Source organism: Crocodylus siamensis, chromosome 13 (assembly GCF_052110815.1).
Source record: "Crocodylus siamensis isolate JL-2025a chromosome 13, ASM5211081v1, whole genome shotgun sequence".
Lineage (NCBI taxonomy): Eukaryota > Metazoa > Chordata > Crocodylia > Crocodylidae > Crocodylus > Crocodylus siamensis.
Genome location: NC_143407.1, coordinates 23,855,846 through 23,873,516, shown reverse-complemented (window position 1 = coordinate 23,873,516; position 17,671 = coordinate 23,855,846). Strand labels below are relative to the sequence as shown.

The following is a 17,671-nucleotide window of genomic DNA, read 5'->3' as shown; positions in this document are numbered from 1 at the left end:
GGGCAACAGATCCTGCTGCTTGGTGGTCCATTCTCACGGTGATTGGATGTTAATACTTTGTAAGCCCAGACTCCTGACATCCGTCTTTTCATGACTGTGAGGTCTTTCCTAGCTCTGTGAACCAGTGAAGTGTTTATGTTGATAGCAAGAGACAGGTGATCATCCCTGCTTGTTAACCATAAGCCATTTTCCTTTCTTTTTCAGAAGAAGACAAGAAATGAATGACACAAAGGAAGCTCACTATCTAAATAAAGGAACCCTAAGCTGCAACTCGGACTGAAGTCTTGCATGTGTGACCATGACTAGAAGCCAGCAGGACATGCATGTGTCCAACTATCAGACTAATGCGGGTGAATTGTCGAAAAGAAAAATACTGATTTGTTTCGTTTCGTAGCTTTTTTTTTTTTTTTCCTGTATATAATGGTGCAATTACTGGACAGCTAAATTATGGTTTGGGGATGGAACTATATGTAACTGAGTCATTGTAACACAGCTCCTTGGGGATCTACTCATGAAAAATTAGTGACACTTCTTAAAAATAGCCCTCGAGAGCGAGGTCAGCAAGCATCCTTCATTTGGTGACAGCACAGTAAGAGGAGAAGCCATGATAGCAAAGTGGTTTGTGGAATCTGTGCATGAGAAATGCCAGGGGTGCACTCCAGAGCTGAAAAAGATGGTGCGTCATGGCAAAAATGGGCACCAAGAAAACACTGAGCTGCATGGAAGGACAGGAAGGATAAGTGAAAGAGGCACGTAAGATGCAAAGGTTCATGCTGGCTGGCCTCCGGTTGAACAGACTTGTGTCCACCAAAGCCATAGGAACTAGATGGCAGTGCTGGTGCTTTGACAGCCATGCTACCTAGCTGCCCGACTTTAGTAGCATACATCAAGATAGTTTCAGTGTATGGACATAGATGTCCTGTGTCCTGATAGAATTACTAGTAGTGTGCATGCTGCAGATGTGCACTTACAGAGATTTGTGTGGTTGCAGCTGTAGATTTCCCCTTCCTCCCCCTTTGTTTTACTGTGTTGTTACTATCTTCTCTCCATGTTGAAAATCTTGAATCTTCTCAGGCTCATCAGACACCAAATGTGGCTTAGTTCTCTTGTCCTTCCTCTTCTGTATGACCTCATTAAATCTCTTCCTGTGCTCTCAGTCGGAAACATTTCCATGTACAGTAACCTTTTACGACAAAACATGGGAATGATGGATTTTAGAACCAACCACATCTACTACCCATTCTTGATCAAGCTTTCTGACCAAGCACATTTTTTTAAATAATTGTACAGAAAGCAGAACATGAGACTAGTTGTCAGACGGCAGTTGAGCGTTAGTTAATAATATTAGCTTTGGGGGACACCTCTTGTTCCCTTATGGTCGTCTTTACCATTCTTAAAATCAGTGCTATGCCTCCAACAGGGGAAACAAATGTCCACATAATAAAGCCCCATTCCCTGAGCACTGTCGCTTGTGGACTCCCCTGTAAAGGCACTTCTTTTTATTTCCGTCCTTCGAGATTGTTTTCCAGTAGAAGAGTTGTGCAGATGATGTTTTGCATAGTAGCATTATGTTGTATGTACCGGTAGATAGGCCCTGATCTGTCAAAATCCATGTTGCACCAGCTGAGGGCTTGGCTGTAAATACAGCCAGCTGCTTTTCCAGCTCTCTAAATACTCCCACTTCCTCATTCCTCCCTTTCCTCAGAGCCCTGTCCCGATGATACTCAGTTCGCAGGAGTCAGCAGCTTTTCCTTCTTTCTAAACTTCAACCTTGTGTACACAATGGCACTAGGGCCAAGTAATGCTTTTGATATCATTTGATATCATTTTTCTCTGTTACTATTCTGATCGGGTTTTGTTTTTTCTTTTTAAAAACCTCCAATGATTTTTTTTTTTTTCCGGTTCTCTTTCACATGTGTGCAGACAAGCTGGCTGTGCTTTGACCAGCTGGCCACGTAATGTACAGTATGTGCCAAACACCATCCCTTCCTTTTTTTTTTCTCCATCACCAGCATTGAAAAAGATGGGTAGTGCCCCAGACCAGTGGGAATGTACAGACTTGTTATACTACTGAGCTGATTCAATTGTACAGAAAACATCGCATGAAAATGTTGTTACTGTATTTAATATATAATGTATTCAAGGAATTTTAATATGGAGCTCTTTACAAATATATCTTTATAGATACTGTGCGGTTACAGGAAAGTCATTCACCGGAAAAATTTCTATTCACTGTCCTGGAGAATTTCTCTCCTAGTGTGTCACATTCAAGTTATTTAACTGGTGATTTCACAGGCTGACTGATTGCTTCTCAGAGGCCGGTTGCACTAAGTCACCCAGCATGGCCCATACACTGACTAAGCCTTCAAGGAACCAGTGCACAAGGGTGAAGTCCACCTTTCACTGCACCCCTTCTTCCCCAGCTCCCTGTGTTTTTTGTGGGGGGAGAAAGGGGGTGGTTTCAGAACAGGCTGGTAAATAATAACCAGTAGCAATGTAATCCAAGATTTAACAAGCTAAATTCTGCCTTCATGTGAGTAAATGGATTGCCTTCAGGGGAGATGTTTCTGCTATCCCATTGTTGAAATTGGTCTATAACTTCCTGGTCATCCTTTCTTTTGCAGGGAAGGAGGGAATGAAGGGGAAAGGGTGTCCAGAAAGTCTTGTCCAGCCAGGTTTGCAAGCTGCTTCGTCTGTAAAGCCCCCCTTGCTGGTATGCATTCGCATCCAGCAGAGATCAGTGCTGGGTTGGACCTCTGAACCAGATCTTCAGCTGGTATGAAACAGTGGCCCCACTGGAATGACCCTGATTTGCAGCAGCTGAGGATCTGGCCTGGGTGGTGGGTTGTTTTTTTTTAGCCTAAATGTGTGCTTTTCTTTTCCTAAAACATTCAATGGCCTTATTCTGAGCTCTGTAATGTAAAGTGTCTTTAAAAAAATGAAAGAAAGGCTGTGTCATGGGTATGTGAGAAGCAGCGGTAAAATCATGGACTTCTTAAATCTCTCTTAAATTCCTACTGGTCATTTTGCATTGCCTCATCTGATACTGGGAAACATGGGTCCTGTGGATCCCTGCAAATTCATTGTGATGACTTGTAAAAGAAGGGCACGGTGCAGGCTGGAGTAGGGCAATGCTAGTTTCTGTTCAGATATTACTAATTTAGCATCCCTGTTCCTAAAATTCATCCCTGCTGCTGTGTGATTGTAGGGGTGCATTACAGGGTATGAAATAAGGGAAAAGAATGCAACAAACCATGGCCTTAATCCAGCCAAAGCCTCACTCTTCTCAACAGCAGCAATTTTCATTTGCCCTTTTCATTATACTCATCTGATACATTCTAAAAATATTTCATATCACGTCAATGAAATCTGCCCTGAAGACACCTTCAAAAGGTACTCTCTTGAGGGTGCCCCATTTCAGAGTGTCCATGATTTTTCTGTATGATCTTAAACTAAGGAATCACATCTTTCTTTGTTTTTCTTTTGTTGCCTGTGCCTTGAATGGTTGTTAAAGATAAGTTTTGTTCTTGGCTTTTTGCAGTTAGAGAGATTAGTGATCAAATATTTTAATGAAGTAGAAAAATATCCTTAGATTGAAATTTTTTTTTTCCTTTTTATGGTTTGGTAGAGGGTCTGGATAAGTCAGAGTAGTTATTTATTATTTGTACATCACCAGCAGCATGCTGGCTGCTTTAACATACCATAGTAAGTTTATTATTTTGTATAGACTTGGAAGTTACTGACCCAGTTGTGGAATTGGGTCTCGGTTGCATCTTACTGAAGCATTGGATGGTGTGCAATAGGATGGAGACGTACACTGGTGTAGCAGTTTCTTCATACTGCGTGTTGCAGAGGGCAGCCTTGAGCAGAGGGAAGGGGGGAAGAGTCCTAGTAGTACCTGTCCCTTCCTGAAAAAAAGAATCTGGGAATCGCACCCTTTTGCCTTCTGGGATATCCAAACTTCTTTATTAAATCCTATCTCTTTCCAACAATTCTTCCAGCAACACACCCTCCTAAATAAAAGGAAGAAACCATTCATAACTCCTCATGAGTGAGCACCAGAATAGTAGCCCATGTGGCTTTCCACAAGCACTTTAAATTAATTTCTCAGGGGCCATTTAACATGTTGGATGACAGTAATACAATAATCCTGGGAGCCAAGATGCTCCTACCTCTTAAAGAAGTGCTAGGGGTTGAGCTTTGTGTAATGGTTGTAGAGTCGGTTTTGTGCTGTTTCAGGACCTGAGTATCATTGTGGCTTATGACTGGATGAGCTCTCGCCAAGAACTTGATCGTATCAGGAAGGGTTCGTTCTTCGAAGAAAAGATGGCTCTTATTTGAAACGGCAGTGGAGAGAATAATTAGTGCCACCTCTGAAATCTTGTTTTCTCTCAATTCCTTTGTTGAACTAATGTGGCCAAGAGTCTTGATGCTTACCCATGGGTTAAACGTTGGATTTGCTTTGGCACTGTTATGATAATATGCTGCTTTATGTATGCTTCTAATAGCTGTTTCAAGACCTGGGTAGTACCAGAAGGTGTCTGCAAATAACAAGAAATTGGAGATGTGGGGGGGATTGAGAAACTCCTACAACAGAAGCGGGGCTGGGATGAGTTTGCCCAGGCTAGAGGTGGTGGTGAAGAAAAGGGATTTAAAATGGAACTTTTGGAGACCTGAATCCTGGCAAGATGCACAGTACAGGGCGAGGCACAGGCTTTCATACAAGGCAGACTGGCACAAGAGCACTTGCAGAGCAAATTTCTGTTCCCACCTGTATTGCTCACTTTGTGCACGAGGGGTTTGACTCTGTATCACTGGGAATCTTTCCATTGGCTCTACTGGGCTTTGAATCAGAGTGACGGGCATCACAAGACGCTTTAAAGCATGAGTGTCTGCAAGATCAAGGCCTAAAAATTCTTTTTCACATCCAGGAACAGCTGTCGCCTTTAATGCAAGAATAAATGTGTAATGTTCCTGATAGAGAATGAAATGGGTAGAAAACTTATCTGCTTCCTTCTTGCTGGGAAGCTCATGGCCAGCCCACCTGCTCTCTCAATACTTTGCATTCCCAATCTCTGCGAGCACACGGCAGGTAAGAGACACCCTGACTAAATGGGAAGACCTGTTCAGACTGGATTGTCTTGAGTGCTGTCCGTGGTCCTGATGTAAAAAGCAAAGCCCTGCACATAGTGTTAGCGTGAAGAGCTCCAGTGTGCACAGCAAGGACCAACGTGGGAGTATGTTATCCCTGTGGATTGTCAAGCAGTTGTATGCAAAGTTGCTTTCCTGCTTTACTTTGGCAGCCTTTTTGTCTCCCACCCCCCAGTGCAGCCTTCCCCAAGTGAAGCATGTTCCTGGCTGTTATGAAGAGCCCCCACCACCTGCAGAGTTGATGTTTCTCGACAAACCCAGGGTCAGCAACCCCCTGGCGTGTGGCATGTGAAGCCATTTTGCTTGGCGTGCCACAACTGGCCTGGGCTCCCACTGGCCACGGAGCCTGGGCTCACAGCAGGCAGCAGAGAGGCTGCAAGCAGCTGCACCAGGATCTGTGGAGCCCTGGCCTGGCTTGTTGCTGGCAGCGGGTGCACACACACCTTGGGGCAAATGGCAGGGAAGGGGCCAGGACTGTGCTGCCACAACAAGGATCACAGCTGCATTTCTCCCCACTACCCCCCATCCATCCCTGGCACACCAACATCTTACAAGTTGAGGTTGCAGGGTGTTTTGGCACTGCCCAAAAATGTTGCTGACCCTTGCAGTAGCCCAAGATGAAGAAATGCCATGATATTCTTCTGTGCCTGATATAGGGATTTTCAAATACTTTAGCTTCACGTACTCCACTTACTTCCCAAATAGACGAGCAATATCAGTCTGCCTGTCTCACCAGTCTCCTGCCCCTGGTTCCCTATATAGCAATTCCCAGATCTTCCACTTTCTCCCAGCTTTTCTTCATCCCACCACCCCTCCAGTGTGACCATTCAGGTTAGTGAGAGAAGAACGGGTTCTGCTAGTGGATTGGGGAGGTGGTTTACAAAGCCAAAGTAAAGGTCCTTAAACTCCCTGGGAGTGGAAATGATGGATTATTTAGGCTACCAATTGGGATTATCTTTTGGTTTGGGGTTTGCAGGAACTAAAGTAGTAAGACGACATACGGAGGAGGCTAAAAGTGCCCCTTGCATTGTCTCCTTTTGGTGTCATTCAGGTTTTGGAAAAGTAAGAATGGAACAGTAAACCCATGTAGATCTCGATACCTATGAGCCTAGGCAGACGTGTGCTACTTTGGAGACATCTATAGCAGAGTCTTGCCCATGCTGTGCAGAGTCTGGGCTGTGCTTTTGTCAGTGCACTTCAGGCATTGGAGAGAGAAAACATTGACTTGTTTACAGGTGGTCTTAATGCCATGGCTTGAATCTCTGAACATAACATATTGATATGATACCTGAACAGCTGAATCTAGAAATCTCATTGACTGCGCTTAGCGGCGACAGGCAAATTGTTATATCTTTGGATAAAAGTTGTTTGGGGGAGGGGGGAAATAGAAGTGAAAGAAACAAGGTTTCCTATTTTATTATACGAGAGATATTTTTCCACTAAATTACTGATTCCTAAATTATGTACTTTGTCTGATGTAAATAGCCAGGCGTGTTGTGAAGACTTAAGAAGGCTCATTGTAGTCACATACATATGGTCCACTCTGTTCGCACAATATTGAGCTGATTTGTTTTATACTTATGAAATTACAGAAATAAAAACAATTTTACTGGACCACTCTGATTTGCATTTTTGTCATTATGTTCTCACTATGCATTATTTACTTTGGGAGCAAAATCAAAAGCTAGCAAGAGACAGATGTAATGCTTGAGGACATGATTTAGCCTTAAACCTGTGGCATGAAAAATCATGGGATTCATATTTACCAGATCGGGATTTCTCGGGGGCTCTGATAAGAGGACAGGCATGTCTGTAATTCTGGCTGAAGCGAGACATTATGGAGGCTTGCAGCCAGGGGTGGCTTGTGGAGGAACTTTTCTAATAACTACTCAGTTCAGCCCTCATACAACTAAAACATATTCATTCCTAATGTACCGCAGGTAGTTGCCCTAATCTCAGCAAGTCTTGTTAAATAGGTCCTGCCTCTGCAGCGATCACCAAAGTGCTCTGCTTTATTCTTCCCTTGTACGTGTTGAAATTGTTTGAGGGTTAGATTTGAGAAGGACCAGATCACCAGCAGGTGTAAATCAAAGATTCGCAGAGATCAAGTGAAGAGTTTGGCCCTACGGACCTTTCAGCTGGGTTTAGGAGGAAGTACCAAGACCAGCAAGGTCAGAACAAAAAACAGGACAAGTGGCCTGTTGCATTTTTAGTGGGAAATCCTGCCAAGGTAGAGATGACATATTTGGAGCAGCAGAATCAAAGGTAATGGCACTCATTAGTTGCAGCCACTTAAGTCCAGTTTCCATTGGGCTAGAAACCAGCTACACGCTTTCTGGAGAAATCACTTTGTTAGAAAGATGCTGGCCAGAGGAGGTGGGGCCTAAGCAGGTTCTGTGAGCAGCCGGCTTATAATTTGGTAGGGTGCTAACCTGAGAAGCTGGGTCAGCACCTTTCTAGTAGGTTTATGCTTAGTAAAAACATGCCCTCTTTTTCTTAAAAGGGCAAGCAAGCACAGTCCAGCTGCGGGGTCCTGCTGGGTGCTGAAAGCTCACATGCACAGGCATGTGCATCACTTGCACTTGCATCACTCCTCTGCTACAGAGTCCTTTTGAGCAAACTGGGAAGGAATCGTGGAGCAGGCCTGACGTGTTGCAGGCCCAGGACTGAGCGAGCTGTTCTCTCTGGGATTAAATGTGGCAGAGGGTCGGGCAGAAGCCGTGACAACTGGAGGTATAGAGCAGGGGAGAGGCGCATGGATGTTGTGTCTCTGGTCTTTCTGAATCTGAGCCCTGCCCATGCCAGGCCTTTCAAAGAGAGGTGAAGCCAAATGCTCTGCTCTAACTCTCCTTACCCATCCATTGCCTGACCTGTCATTCAGAAGTGAGATGTTGCATGCAGAATTGAGGTGCCTGATCATGATCAGTTCCCTGCTTTTACATGCAGGAGGGTGCAGATTCAGTACATTACGCTGGTGCCAAGTATAAAATTCTTGCTTCTGGCTTCCCACCAACAGTTCTGTTCTGTTTGTATTATTTTATGCATTTCTCCATCTGCTTAAGTCGTAAGTCTGCGTGGGGCCAGGCATCAGGAAGGGGCCTGTTTACATTGTGCCCTCCCAGTCACATATCAAACTAAGATTTTTTTATTTTTTTTTCAAGGCTGCTTAAGGGCTGAGGACACCAAATTCCCATTCATTTTAATGGGAATCAGGCCCTTGTCTCCCCCAGCTGTCTTTAAACTCTCGGCTTAAGTGTTTACTTAAGAGCTGGCTAAATCGCTGCTGAGCTATTTTTAAGGTCAGATGTGTTCTCATGGCAGCCAAAGAATGCAATGCCATTTATCCCCCACCCTCCCTATAGCCTAGTTAATACCACCAAAAACATCTGTCTGAGACCAGGCACTGTAAGGTAGCAAAGGACATCGAATGAAGCCAGAAATGTCAGGAAGGGACTTGGAGAGGCCAAGGGCAAGTTAAAATTGGAAATAAAACTCACTGTGCTGTTTTCCATAGGCCATTGCAGAACTTTATCCACCCGTATTTTTTCCTCTACTGCTGCTGTCATTACAAGTCCACAACTGAGTTCCCAGCTGGAGTCAGGGCCTTATTTTGTCAGGCAGCATAAACGCTGTGAGACGGGGCTTTCAATCAAAGGCGGGGATCAAAGAGGCTTGAAGTCAGAAGTTCGGTGGGCGCTAAGTGTCTTCAGCTCCTTTGGAGCTTCCCGGCTGAGCTGACTAGTGGTGGAAGGAGATGGGCCATGCCCAAGGTCACCAGTCAGGACAGTGGCTGAGCGAGGAATAGACCTCAAGTCTGAATCCCCAGCCTTAGACGGTGCTGCTTCTGCAGCAATATGACAACTGAATTGTGTGGAAGAAATCCCAGGACCGAGACGGCCACTCTCTTCTGCGTCCCTTCACCCACTGCCCTGCGCCCTTCTCCAGTTCAGTATGCCTTCTGTGTTTGTTAGGCATGCTTTTCCCACTGACCTTAACATTTCCAGCATACTCCAGATTTTTGTCTAGAAATGCAGAGCTCTGCTAGAGAAGCTGCTGAGGGCACATCTGGAATTGTATTTTAAATAAGTGAATACAGCTGAACAGGTTTAAAATAAAACTTAACCAGGGCAGGCTGGGAGTCTCTCTTGGTTTCTGCCACAAGGCAGCTTGGGGTTTGAGTCTTAAAAGGGATGCATTTCCATATTTAGGTGGAGGGAACCGGGGTCTTGAAGGCTCTGAGCTCTGAAATCTGCTTGTCACACCAACAAGTTTGGACAGCAGCTATTTCGCCCACCCTCTCCAGCAACAGAGTAGCGTGTTAGCTGCTAAAAGTACTGAAATAGTTCACAGGGACCTTCAGAGCCATTTGAGCGGGCCTCCAAGTGAATGCTCCACTGAGAGCAAGGCAAGGCTGTGTTCACCTCTCGGAAGTAGCACGGCAAACTTCAGGCCACACTACGCCAGCTGCCAGTCAGTTTGCGTCTTGAAGGCCTCCACAGCCTAAAGGAATGATGGCTATTTAAAAAAAGTTAACCACGTTTTGCAAATGGAAAAACATGGCAAAGTTTGGCAAATGAATTAAGAGGAAGAGAAGGAAATGCACAGAGACGGGAGAGTGCTTCTTGATCTCACCTTCAGCAAGGGTCTGCAAAGTATGTCATGCTGCAGCGGTAACTGGTTCCTGCCTAGTGCTGCCCCAACCTTTCCCTCATTCACATCTTGGTCAAGTTTGGTGCCTTCAACCCAAGATAGTTGGCCCATTTGGGGCCAGAAGCTAACACCTGGGTGAGGTTTGCAGTCAGGCTAGTAACTCTCCATGCACATTGAAGTGAGGACACGATATTCCAGTATCTCTCCTAATTTATCCTTCCCCCAACCCTCACCAGGCGTCCAGAAGGAGAGGGGCATGCTCTGCCCCAATTCTCTGCTCAAGAATCTAAATGGCTGAGCTCGGTGCAGCACCCTGCACCACGGGACACAGCCCCAGGAAACCTGGGGACACCCACATTGAAGACACAGTAACCGGGGCAGGGCATTGCAGTCGAGCTGTTCCCAAGTGACACCAGTCACCTGAGTTCTCCGTCATGAAGACGTCCCAGTAGATGGCCTTCAATTGCTGCTTGGCCCTTTCCATTCCTCCAGAATAGCTCATGACTGATCTTCAGACATAAAAATTGATAACGTGGGTGTTAAGTGACGCAGCTGCGCGCACTGTGTAAAAACTTTGTGATGTGTTGTCTCCTCCCTTATGTGAAGGGGTCAATGCTCCTATAACGCCAGCTTGTAGACGGCATTTGCAGAATCCTGCAAAACTCTTATTTCCAGCATAGTTCTGTGTCATTGAAATGAACGGGAGTTGCCACGGGGTTGCGTATAAATAGGATGAGGCCCTTAGCTCTTGCTACTATGACTCCTTCTGTTAGCAGTCATCAGTAACTTTAATAGCAGGACTCTAGGTTGTGAGATCCACCCTGGCGTGTTTGCGGTAATGCCCAATTTGGGACTGGCCGCTAAATGAGTGTTAAATTCAAATGCAGATGATTTACTGTCAACCACAAGTTTCTCTCCTTTAAGAGGCTCCCCCCCCCCCCGTGAAGGGATTTCATTCTCTCGCATCTGTAAAGTGTTATTCTACTTTGGGTTTCTGGTTTCAGCATTTCTCACTTTAAAAACCTGTAGATTACACTTGAAAGAAACTAACAGCCTCAAATCCACTCTCTCCACACTCAAGTTGTGAGATTGGAGTATATATTACATGCATTTTTTACGTTCTCATCTTATTTCCCAGACTGTTGCTCCTCAATATAAAACCACTTCTCTGTTCAGATAAATCAGTTCCTCACACACCTGTGTAGCTGGCTCTGACTGACCGATCATCAGCATAGATGAGAGCAAGAAGTGTTCATGATCCTGTCAGCCGCTGACCACTAGGTCCCTGGCAGAGGTTACACCTAAGACATGAATGTCTTAAATATAACCCAGTCATGCACTAATTTAACCAATTCTGCAATGAAATGGAATAAGCCACAAAGTTATTCCAGAAAAGATGTATAATAATCTTGTGACTGGTTTCCACTTGCACTATAAATTGAATGTGCTCCCAGCCCCCATCAGCTGAGTAGTGCCCCCACCCTGGGGAGCACAATGAGCCTTGAAGGGCTCAGATGTGCTCCCGTGGCAGGGACTGCCCGTCAGCTGATGGGGGCTCCCAGCTGCGGGAGCATATCCCAGCCAAAGACGCCATGTGTTCCCACCTCTGGGAGCCCTTATCAGTGTGGCATAATTAGAATCGGACCCCCCAGTCTCACAGTTGTGCCTCCTGCCACGCACATGTAACACAGCAGGAGACGCAAGTAGGATCATACATCACATCCCATCATGCCTTTAATTAGGGTGGCTAACAGACGTTCAGAGGCCTGAGCTAGCAAACCACTTCAGTATGCCACGAATCCCACGGGATCAAAGCCAAGCTGCAGCACGGATGATGGATGGAAGTGTACGCTGCAAGAACATTTTGCAGGTTAAAATTGGCATTTTGCAAAAGGCCTTGTTCTCTTATCTGCGTTACGAAAGTGTGGAGACACAAAATATTTGTGTTTCAATTTGCTGTTCACTGTTACAGTTGTCTGGTGTTCAGCTGCTCACCTTTCAGGCAATGAAACCAGATAAGACTATTTCATTTGTTTCTACTTGGTTTCACTTTCTAGCTCTTTGGGCTTTGTCTACACTAGAAAGGTTTGCTGCCGAACTAATCCATTAGAGTTGGTGACAATTACTGTCTTCATCTCCCCTGCACAGTATGCATGCACGCACATGGGTGTGTGCACACACACGCACACACTCATAAAGGGTACCTGTAGATGTGTGAGGACATCGCTTCCATGTGCTGTAAAATAACAACATGTCAGAGCAGACTTGATGAATCAAGTCTGCTGCAGCGTGCTAATTAGCATGGTCCAGCAGTCTCCGTGTCTTGTCTATCGAGGTCCCCGTACTTCAAAATGGCAGCATTTTAATTAGCATTCGTTAAAGTGCCCCTGCTGTCATTTTGAAGCACGGGGACACTGATGCATGAGAGGCTGCAGGCACTTTAATTAGAGTAATTCTCAGAGCTGCTCCAATTAAAGTGCTTCCCCCCGCCCCCCACCGAGCACCGTGTAAAGGCACCCAAAGTTGCTTGTACCCATAGTTTATGCTGGCTCAGGGCAGGATTTAAGCTACCAGTATAAGGCACCTTTGTAACAGCCTAACTGCATCAGTGCCAGGGCTTAGACCAGTGTAACTTTCTGTTAAAAAAAGATCACGCCGTACCCTGCACTCCTCATGCAGTTCTACCAGTGGGAACATGGTGTAACAGGGCCTGTACTCTACCACAAGACTGCTTCAGTTCCATGTGCTGCAGCAATGTGTTTTCAGAGCCCCTTTTGCTGTGAGATCCCATGGAAACCTTCACGTTCTGAACAGGTTTGGGGTTTTTTTAAGCCACTCCGTTTTAGAGGTTTGTTGCTTTACCATCAGAGCTGCAATGAAAATGCACAGAGCTCTGATCTGAGCTACAGCTCCTCACAGGCTTGTGCTGGGATGGAGCTCTGCTGCTTCACGCCAGTTGAGGATCTAGCCTATCCTGTCTCTAAACTCAATATTTGCCCATCGGTAAGTGGCTTAGCCTTGGCAGGCATATAACTGGTAAACATTATTTAATGTTAACCAACCACTTTCATAATACCAACATATGGCAGAGGGGTATGAACTTTGTAATAAGATTACGGATTTTTATTAGCAGAGAGCCCAGACTTTCAATAGGGGAGTATTGTAAATGTTGCAGAATGGGGGAAAGAAATTACTACAGTCTTTTATGCTGAAGTTCACTCTTCCTCCTTCAGGGAAATAAGGTAGGGCTGTGCGAGACAGCACCGTTCTGTCTCACCTTGAGCGTCGAGCATTTAATTTCAAATTTCATTTCAATTCGAAACAGCTGCTCCATTTCGCTTTGTCGAAACAGTGAGGCTGTTTCACCGCTGTTTCACCGCTTAGCTAGATCAGGCTGGGGGTGGGAAGCCAGCCCAGCTGGGCTGACTTCCCGACCCCTGACAGATCTTGCACCGGGGATGGGGAGTCAGCCCAGCTGGACTGACTTCCCATCCCCGGTGCTATGGCCGAAACATTTCAACTAGGCTCGTTTTGTTCCAAAGCTGCTTCAACGCCTGTTGTTTTACTTCGATTTTTGCTGTTTCAACCTCAAAATGAGTTGAAACAGTGTCGAAATGAAGTGGCCGGCAAAATTTCGCACAGCCTTAGTAAGCAGTCCGGTACTTACGCAGCGGGTGCCAGCGTTGCACCGTTTCCATTGTTCTGGATTGGGTAGCTAAGCAATGCAATTTTCAAGCAACTTGGTAATCGGTTATGAAGTAATTGAGACACTGGGGACTTTAGATGATCTGCTTTAATTAGGAGAAAAGGTCCGAGGGTGTGGCATAGTCAGGACTCTTGCACATGTAGGGCTGGTGAAGACTTATTTGGGCTGGAACAAGGGGGCAGTGATAGACGTTATGCACAGTGAGGTGAGGAAGCCTCTTTGTGTGTGTGTGGGGGGGGGTAAGGTCTAAAGCACAGTTACAGAAGCATAATGGGATAGAAGGGGAAAAGTTTAGATCAAGACTTTTAAGAGAATTTGGATTCTGTGTTTGATGCCTTAGAGGGGTCTCTTTCTGAGACCCCAATAAAGAGGCTTTGACAATCCTCCCCAAACCCACCACACATCCCCCAAGTGGAAAATCTTGGCCTTCACATTTTCTTACCTATTAGTACACGGCTCCAGTTTCATAAGATTGCTGATCTAGCAACTTCCATGACGTCCGAGTGGATTTGTTGATGGTAACGTTGTCTGAAGAAATTCCGAAATCAGAGATTAATATTTTCCCCACTGGAAAATATTTTAGCTGACATCCAGGCAATGGCCATCCTATTGATTCCAAGTCCTGGAGAAAAGGTTACAAGTCTCTTTTTTACAAGACACTTTGCTGTTAAATTTAGATGTCCTATTTTCCTTATTCCCATTTCTTTGGCAGGGGTGTTCAGCCTTCCCTAAAAGGCCTTGTTTTATACAGTAAGTTGTGGTTTGCTTTTACCCCAACAGATATCTAAGCTTATAAGGTTTGTCTGCTGCACTCAATAGCAGTATCAGGCTTCAATCTTAAACAGTTATCATCTGTGTTTTATGCATGCTCTTGGCTCCCCATCTGATGGCTTTCCATGTCCCGTGGCGTTTTGGAGTCTGCGTTACGTCATGTCACTTAGTAGTGAGGAAAGCGTAGCCATCTGCTTTAGATTTCTTAGCTGCGTGGTAGAAAGAGTCATTGCATTGCCAGCCAGTCTCTTTTTATGTGCCCTGCAATCCTGCAAAAGGAACATGCTCTAATCAATTTGTTCAGCTCTTTTCTTGCTTGTCAGACCTTCACAATGTTGTGCCCACATCTCAGCGTTGCCAGGATCAGGCTAATTTATAAAGAAAAGTGACTAAGTAAAAATGCTGCCACTGGACCTAGAAAGGGAGATGTGATTTATTTATTTATTTATTTATTTATTTTCCTGTCCTGCAAAACTTTTCTCTGTGTTCAAAATGTTCCCAATCTACATGGAGCCAAAGCCAGGAACTTTGCAAAATAAAAAGCCCTAGAGAGGGTCAGAGCCACCCCAATGGGCTCAGTGTTTGGGACACTTACCTGTGATGCAGAAGACACAGGTTGAAGTCTCTCACCTGCCTGATCTGGAGATGTGAGCCAGGATGGGTCATCTCCTAGGTGAGTGCTCTTACCACAAGGCTCTTTTAGGAGGAGATCATTCTTGTCTTGAAACAAAATTGCATTCTGGAAAATCCCTGAATGTTTAGAGAGAACTTTCCCACTGAAAGGTTGAACGAAGTTGGTAGATTCCCCCAAGTTTTGCTTCGGGTGGGTGTATATGTTCCAATGGGGGAAAAAACCCTATTTCCTGAAATTGCAGGCCAACTCTGGTTGCTGTCTCTATGTAACAAGGAGGGTACTATGGTGCACATTTAAGTAAGTAAAGGGTGTTTTGCACATGTTAGCCTTGCAGATCCTAAATAGGTATCAGAGGGTGTGCTGTGGCTTCTGGTTCTTGTGCCAACCTACAGAATCTGGAAATAATTTCTGGATTTAAAGCTTGGGGGTGCTGCGTGCATCGGGAGTCTGGCTCAACTTTCAGGCCTAACAATTAGGAAAAGATAATCTCTCCCTGTAATCCAAGCATCTAATTTCAGAAGCAATCGTCCTGTACCTTCATAGTGTGGATCTCCCTGCTACCCATGCACGCACACCCAGGGTTACTTGCTGGTGTAGAATCTCGCTTTTAAGGGCGTCTTCCTGAAATCCATTTTAAAATACGCCAGGTAAACCTTCTGGGTCTTCCTGCACTGAGATATCCGCAGCAGTGCAGGTGCTGAAAGCTCAGAGATGATCTGAGTTGTAGCCATGGGTCGCTTCGAGAAAGGGCAGCCCTCAGTTTCAAGATGACCTTTCCGACCCAGGTCCAGCTGATACTCGTAATCATTCTTAAGCAGTAAAGTCCTGCATGCTTTCCCCAGACTGCCAGAGAACAAGCCCACAATACCTTCCTCCTGCTGCAGTATGTTACATGTGAAATGGGGAGAGAGGGCGCTTTCATCCTGTGCCACCTGTGTGCTGCATAGCGCCTGTTCATAATATAGAGGCACACGGAAAACACTCGTTCTGCAGATCGCGATGAACAGCTACTGCAAGTGCTAGGTATCGTGGGCCAGATCCTCGGTAAAAGGGCTTTCTAGCACCTCCCCTGTCTCCCACCTTGAACTGCAGGCTATTTCAGCCCCTTGCACAAAGTAGAGCAACCCCAGAGAGGCTCGTGCTTGTTTCTCCTGGAATGCGCCTCCCCTCTCCAAATCCTGTTCCACTAGTTAAGGCTTGCCAGAGCAAAGAGCATCTTGTTTGGGGGCAACTCTGGGACCCATGCAGTGCTGAGGACCGTTCCACAGAGCTGGCTGTACCGGGTTTGTGCCATGCAAGCACTGAGACCTGAATGCCCATTTGGGCCGACTCCCAGTCCATTTCACTGTGCAACTGGAGCAAGGCGGACGAAGCCAGAGCTGTGCAGCTACCTCTGTTAGTGTTATCCCAGTATAAGGAAAACTTTCAGGCCCCGGCTCATGCCTTGAGCATGAGGCCTGCTATCAGGATCATTCCAAACACTCGCAGTGAAGCCTAAAGCAATAACCTAAACCCTTTGCCTTTGTTTCAGTGTAGTTACTGGCTTGAAACCCAGTTCAGGTTTACTCCAAAGCTAAGCAGTTTTTCTGGGCCTTCGTTAAGTGGGCTGATTCCATGAGCCATGTACAGGCATCAAGGGCAGGTCTCAGTTTCACAAGTTTGGGCTGGCTTTTGCTTCTGCACTTCTGAGAACGAGTGACCTTAAAGATGAGCAGTGCGGCACGTCCTGGTGTGCTGCATCCAAAATAGTGACTCCTGGGAACTAGTGAAGTTTACTTTCTTTATTAGCAAATGCTGCGTGAACTGTCCTGGCTTCTGTCACGTGGAGGTGGAACAGGACACGTGAGCAGCAGTGGCACGTGGGGCAGCATCGTGGCCACAATGCGTGACAGCCACTGGGCTGCTGGAACGAATGATACTGTTTTGGAAAGCCTCCCAATCCCCTCCTCTTGGGTTGGCAGCTGGGGCTGGTGCCCTGGCTTGCCCATTAGCACCCCCCCACCCTCACCCCCCCCACTTTTTGTTCTGCTACTGCTTTCACAACCACCTCTTTCACACCAGGCTGGAGTGATAAAACTGTGATATGTATCAAAGTTTTCTCTGTGGTCAGGGGACCACAATGTACATACTGGGGGGGGGGTTTAGAAATGAGACTCTGCATGTCTCCATAAGCGAGTGACACTGCAAGTGGCAGTTAATAAATGAAGCTGGGGCTAGCCCTCTGCTCGCAGGCCTGGGAATCGGAAGCTCCTGTGTTCTTGATCTCACTCTGGTGGGTTCCCTCCTTTTGGGCAAATCCCAAAGCCTTTCAGCATCCATCTCCCCATTAGTAGCAGAAGAAGCTATTTGTGTCCCAAATGAATTGTGGGATTTGGTTAATGTTTCTAAAGCACGTTTCCTGCTCCAAGACGTAGTCTTTTCACTTTGGGATCTTCCTGTAAGGGCTGGTCAGTTGGGACAGGAATGCTGTAATGCTGCATTTACTGAAAATCAGCTCAAAGCTGAGCATCAAATCTGAGCACAGCTTAGTCACAGCTGAGTCAAACCTCAGGGATGTGCACAGTCTAGACTTTGTGCCTCTGTCCCTAGAAGGACCATATCAAGCCCTAGGAGCCGAGCACTACTAAAGTGCTCGGATGCAAACTCCTAGGCATGGGTCATTGCTTTGCGCTCCTGACCCCCCTGCCCTGAGCTCCCTGGTCAGTGCTAACACTGTGCGTGGAGTGTGGTAGGGAACAAGGCGATGGTCTCGGGAGGAT

At 46.0% G+C, this 17,671-nt stretch overlaps 1 protein-coding gene across 2 annotated transcripts in view; it reads left to right on the top strand.

The window, feature by feature from the left end:
- ATP2A3 (ATPase sarcoplasmic/endoplasmic reticulum Ca2+ transporting 3) overlaps positions 1 to 6,762 on the top strand; it is a 164,823-nt gene extending 158,061 nt beyond the window's left edge. For both annotated transcript variants that reach the window (XM_090025269.1, XM_090025268.1), the window contains one exon: positions 205 to 6,762. In XM_090025269.1, the coding sequence (XP_089881395.1) occupies positions 205 to 221 (17 nt within the window). In that variant the 3' untranslated portion in view covers positions 222 to 6,762. The remainder of the gene's footprint in view (positions 1 to 204) is intronic.
- The last annotated feature ends 10,909 nt before the right edge of the window (positions 6,763 to 17,671 follow it).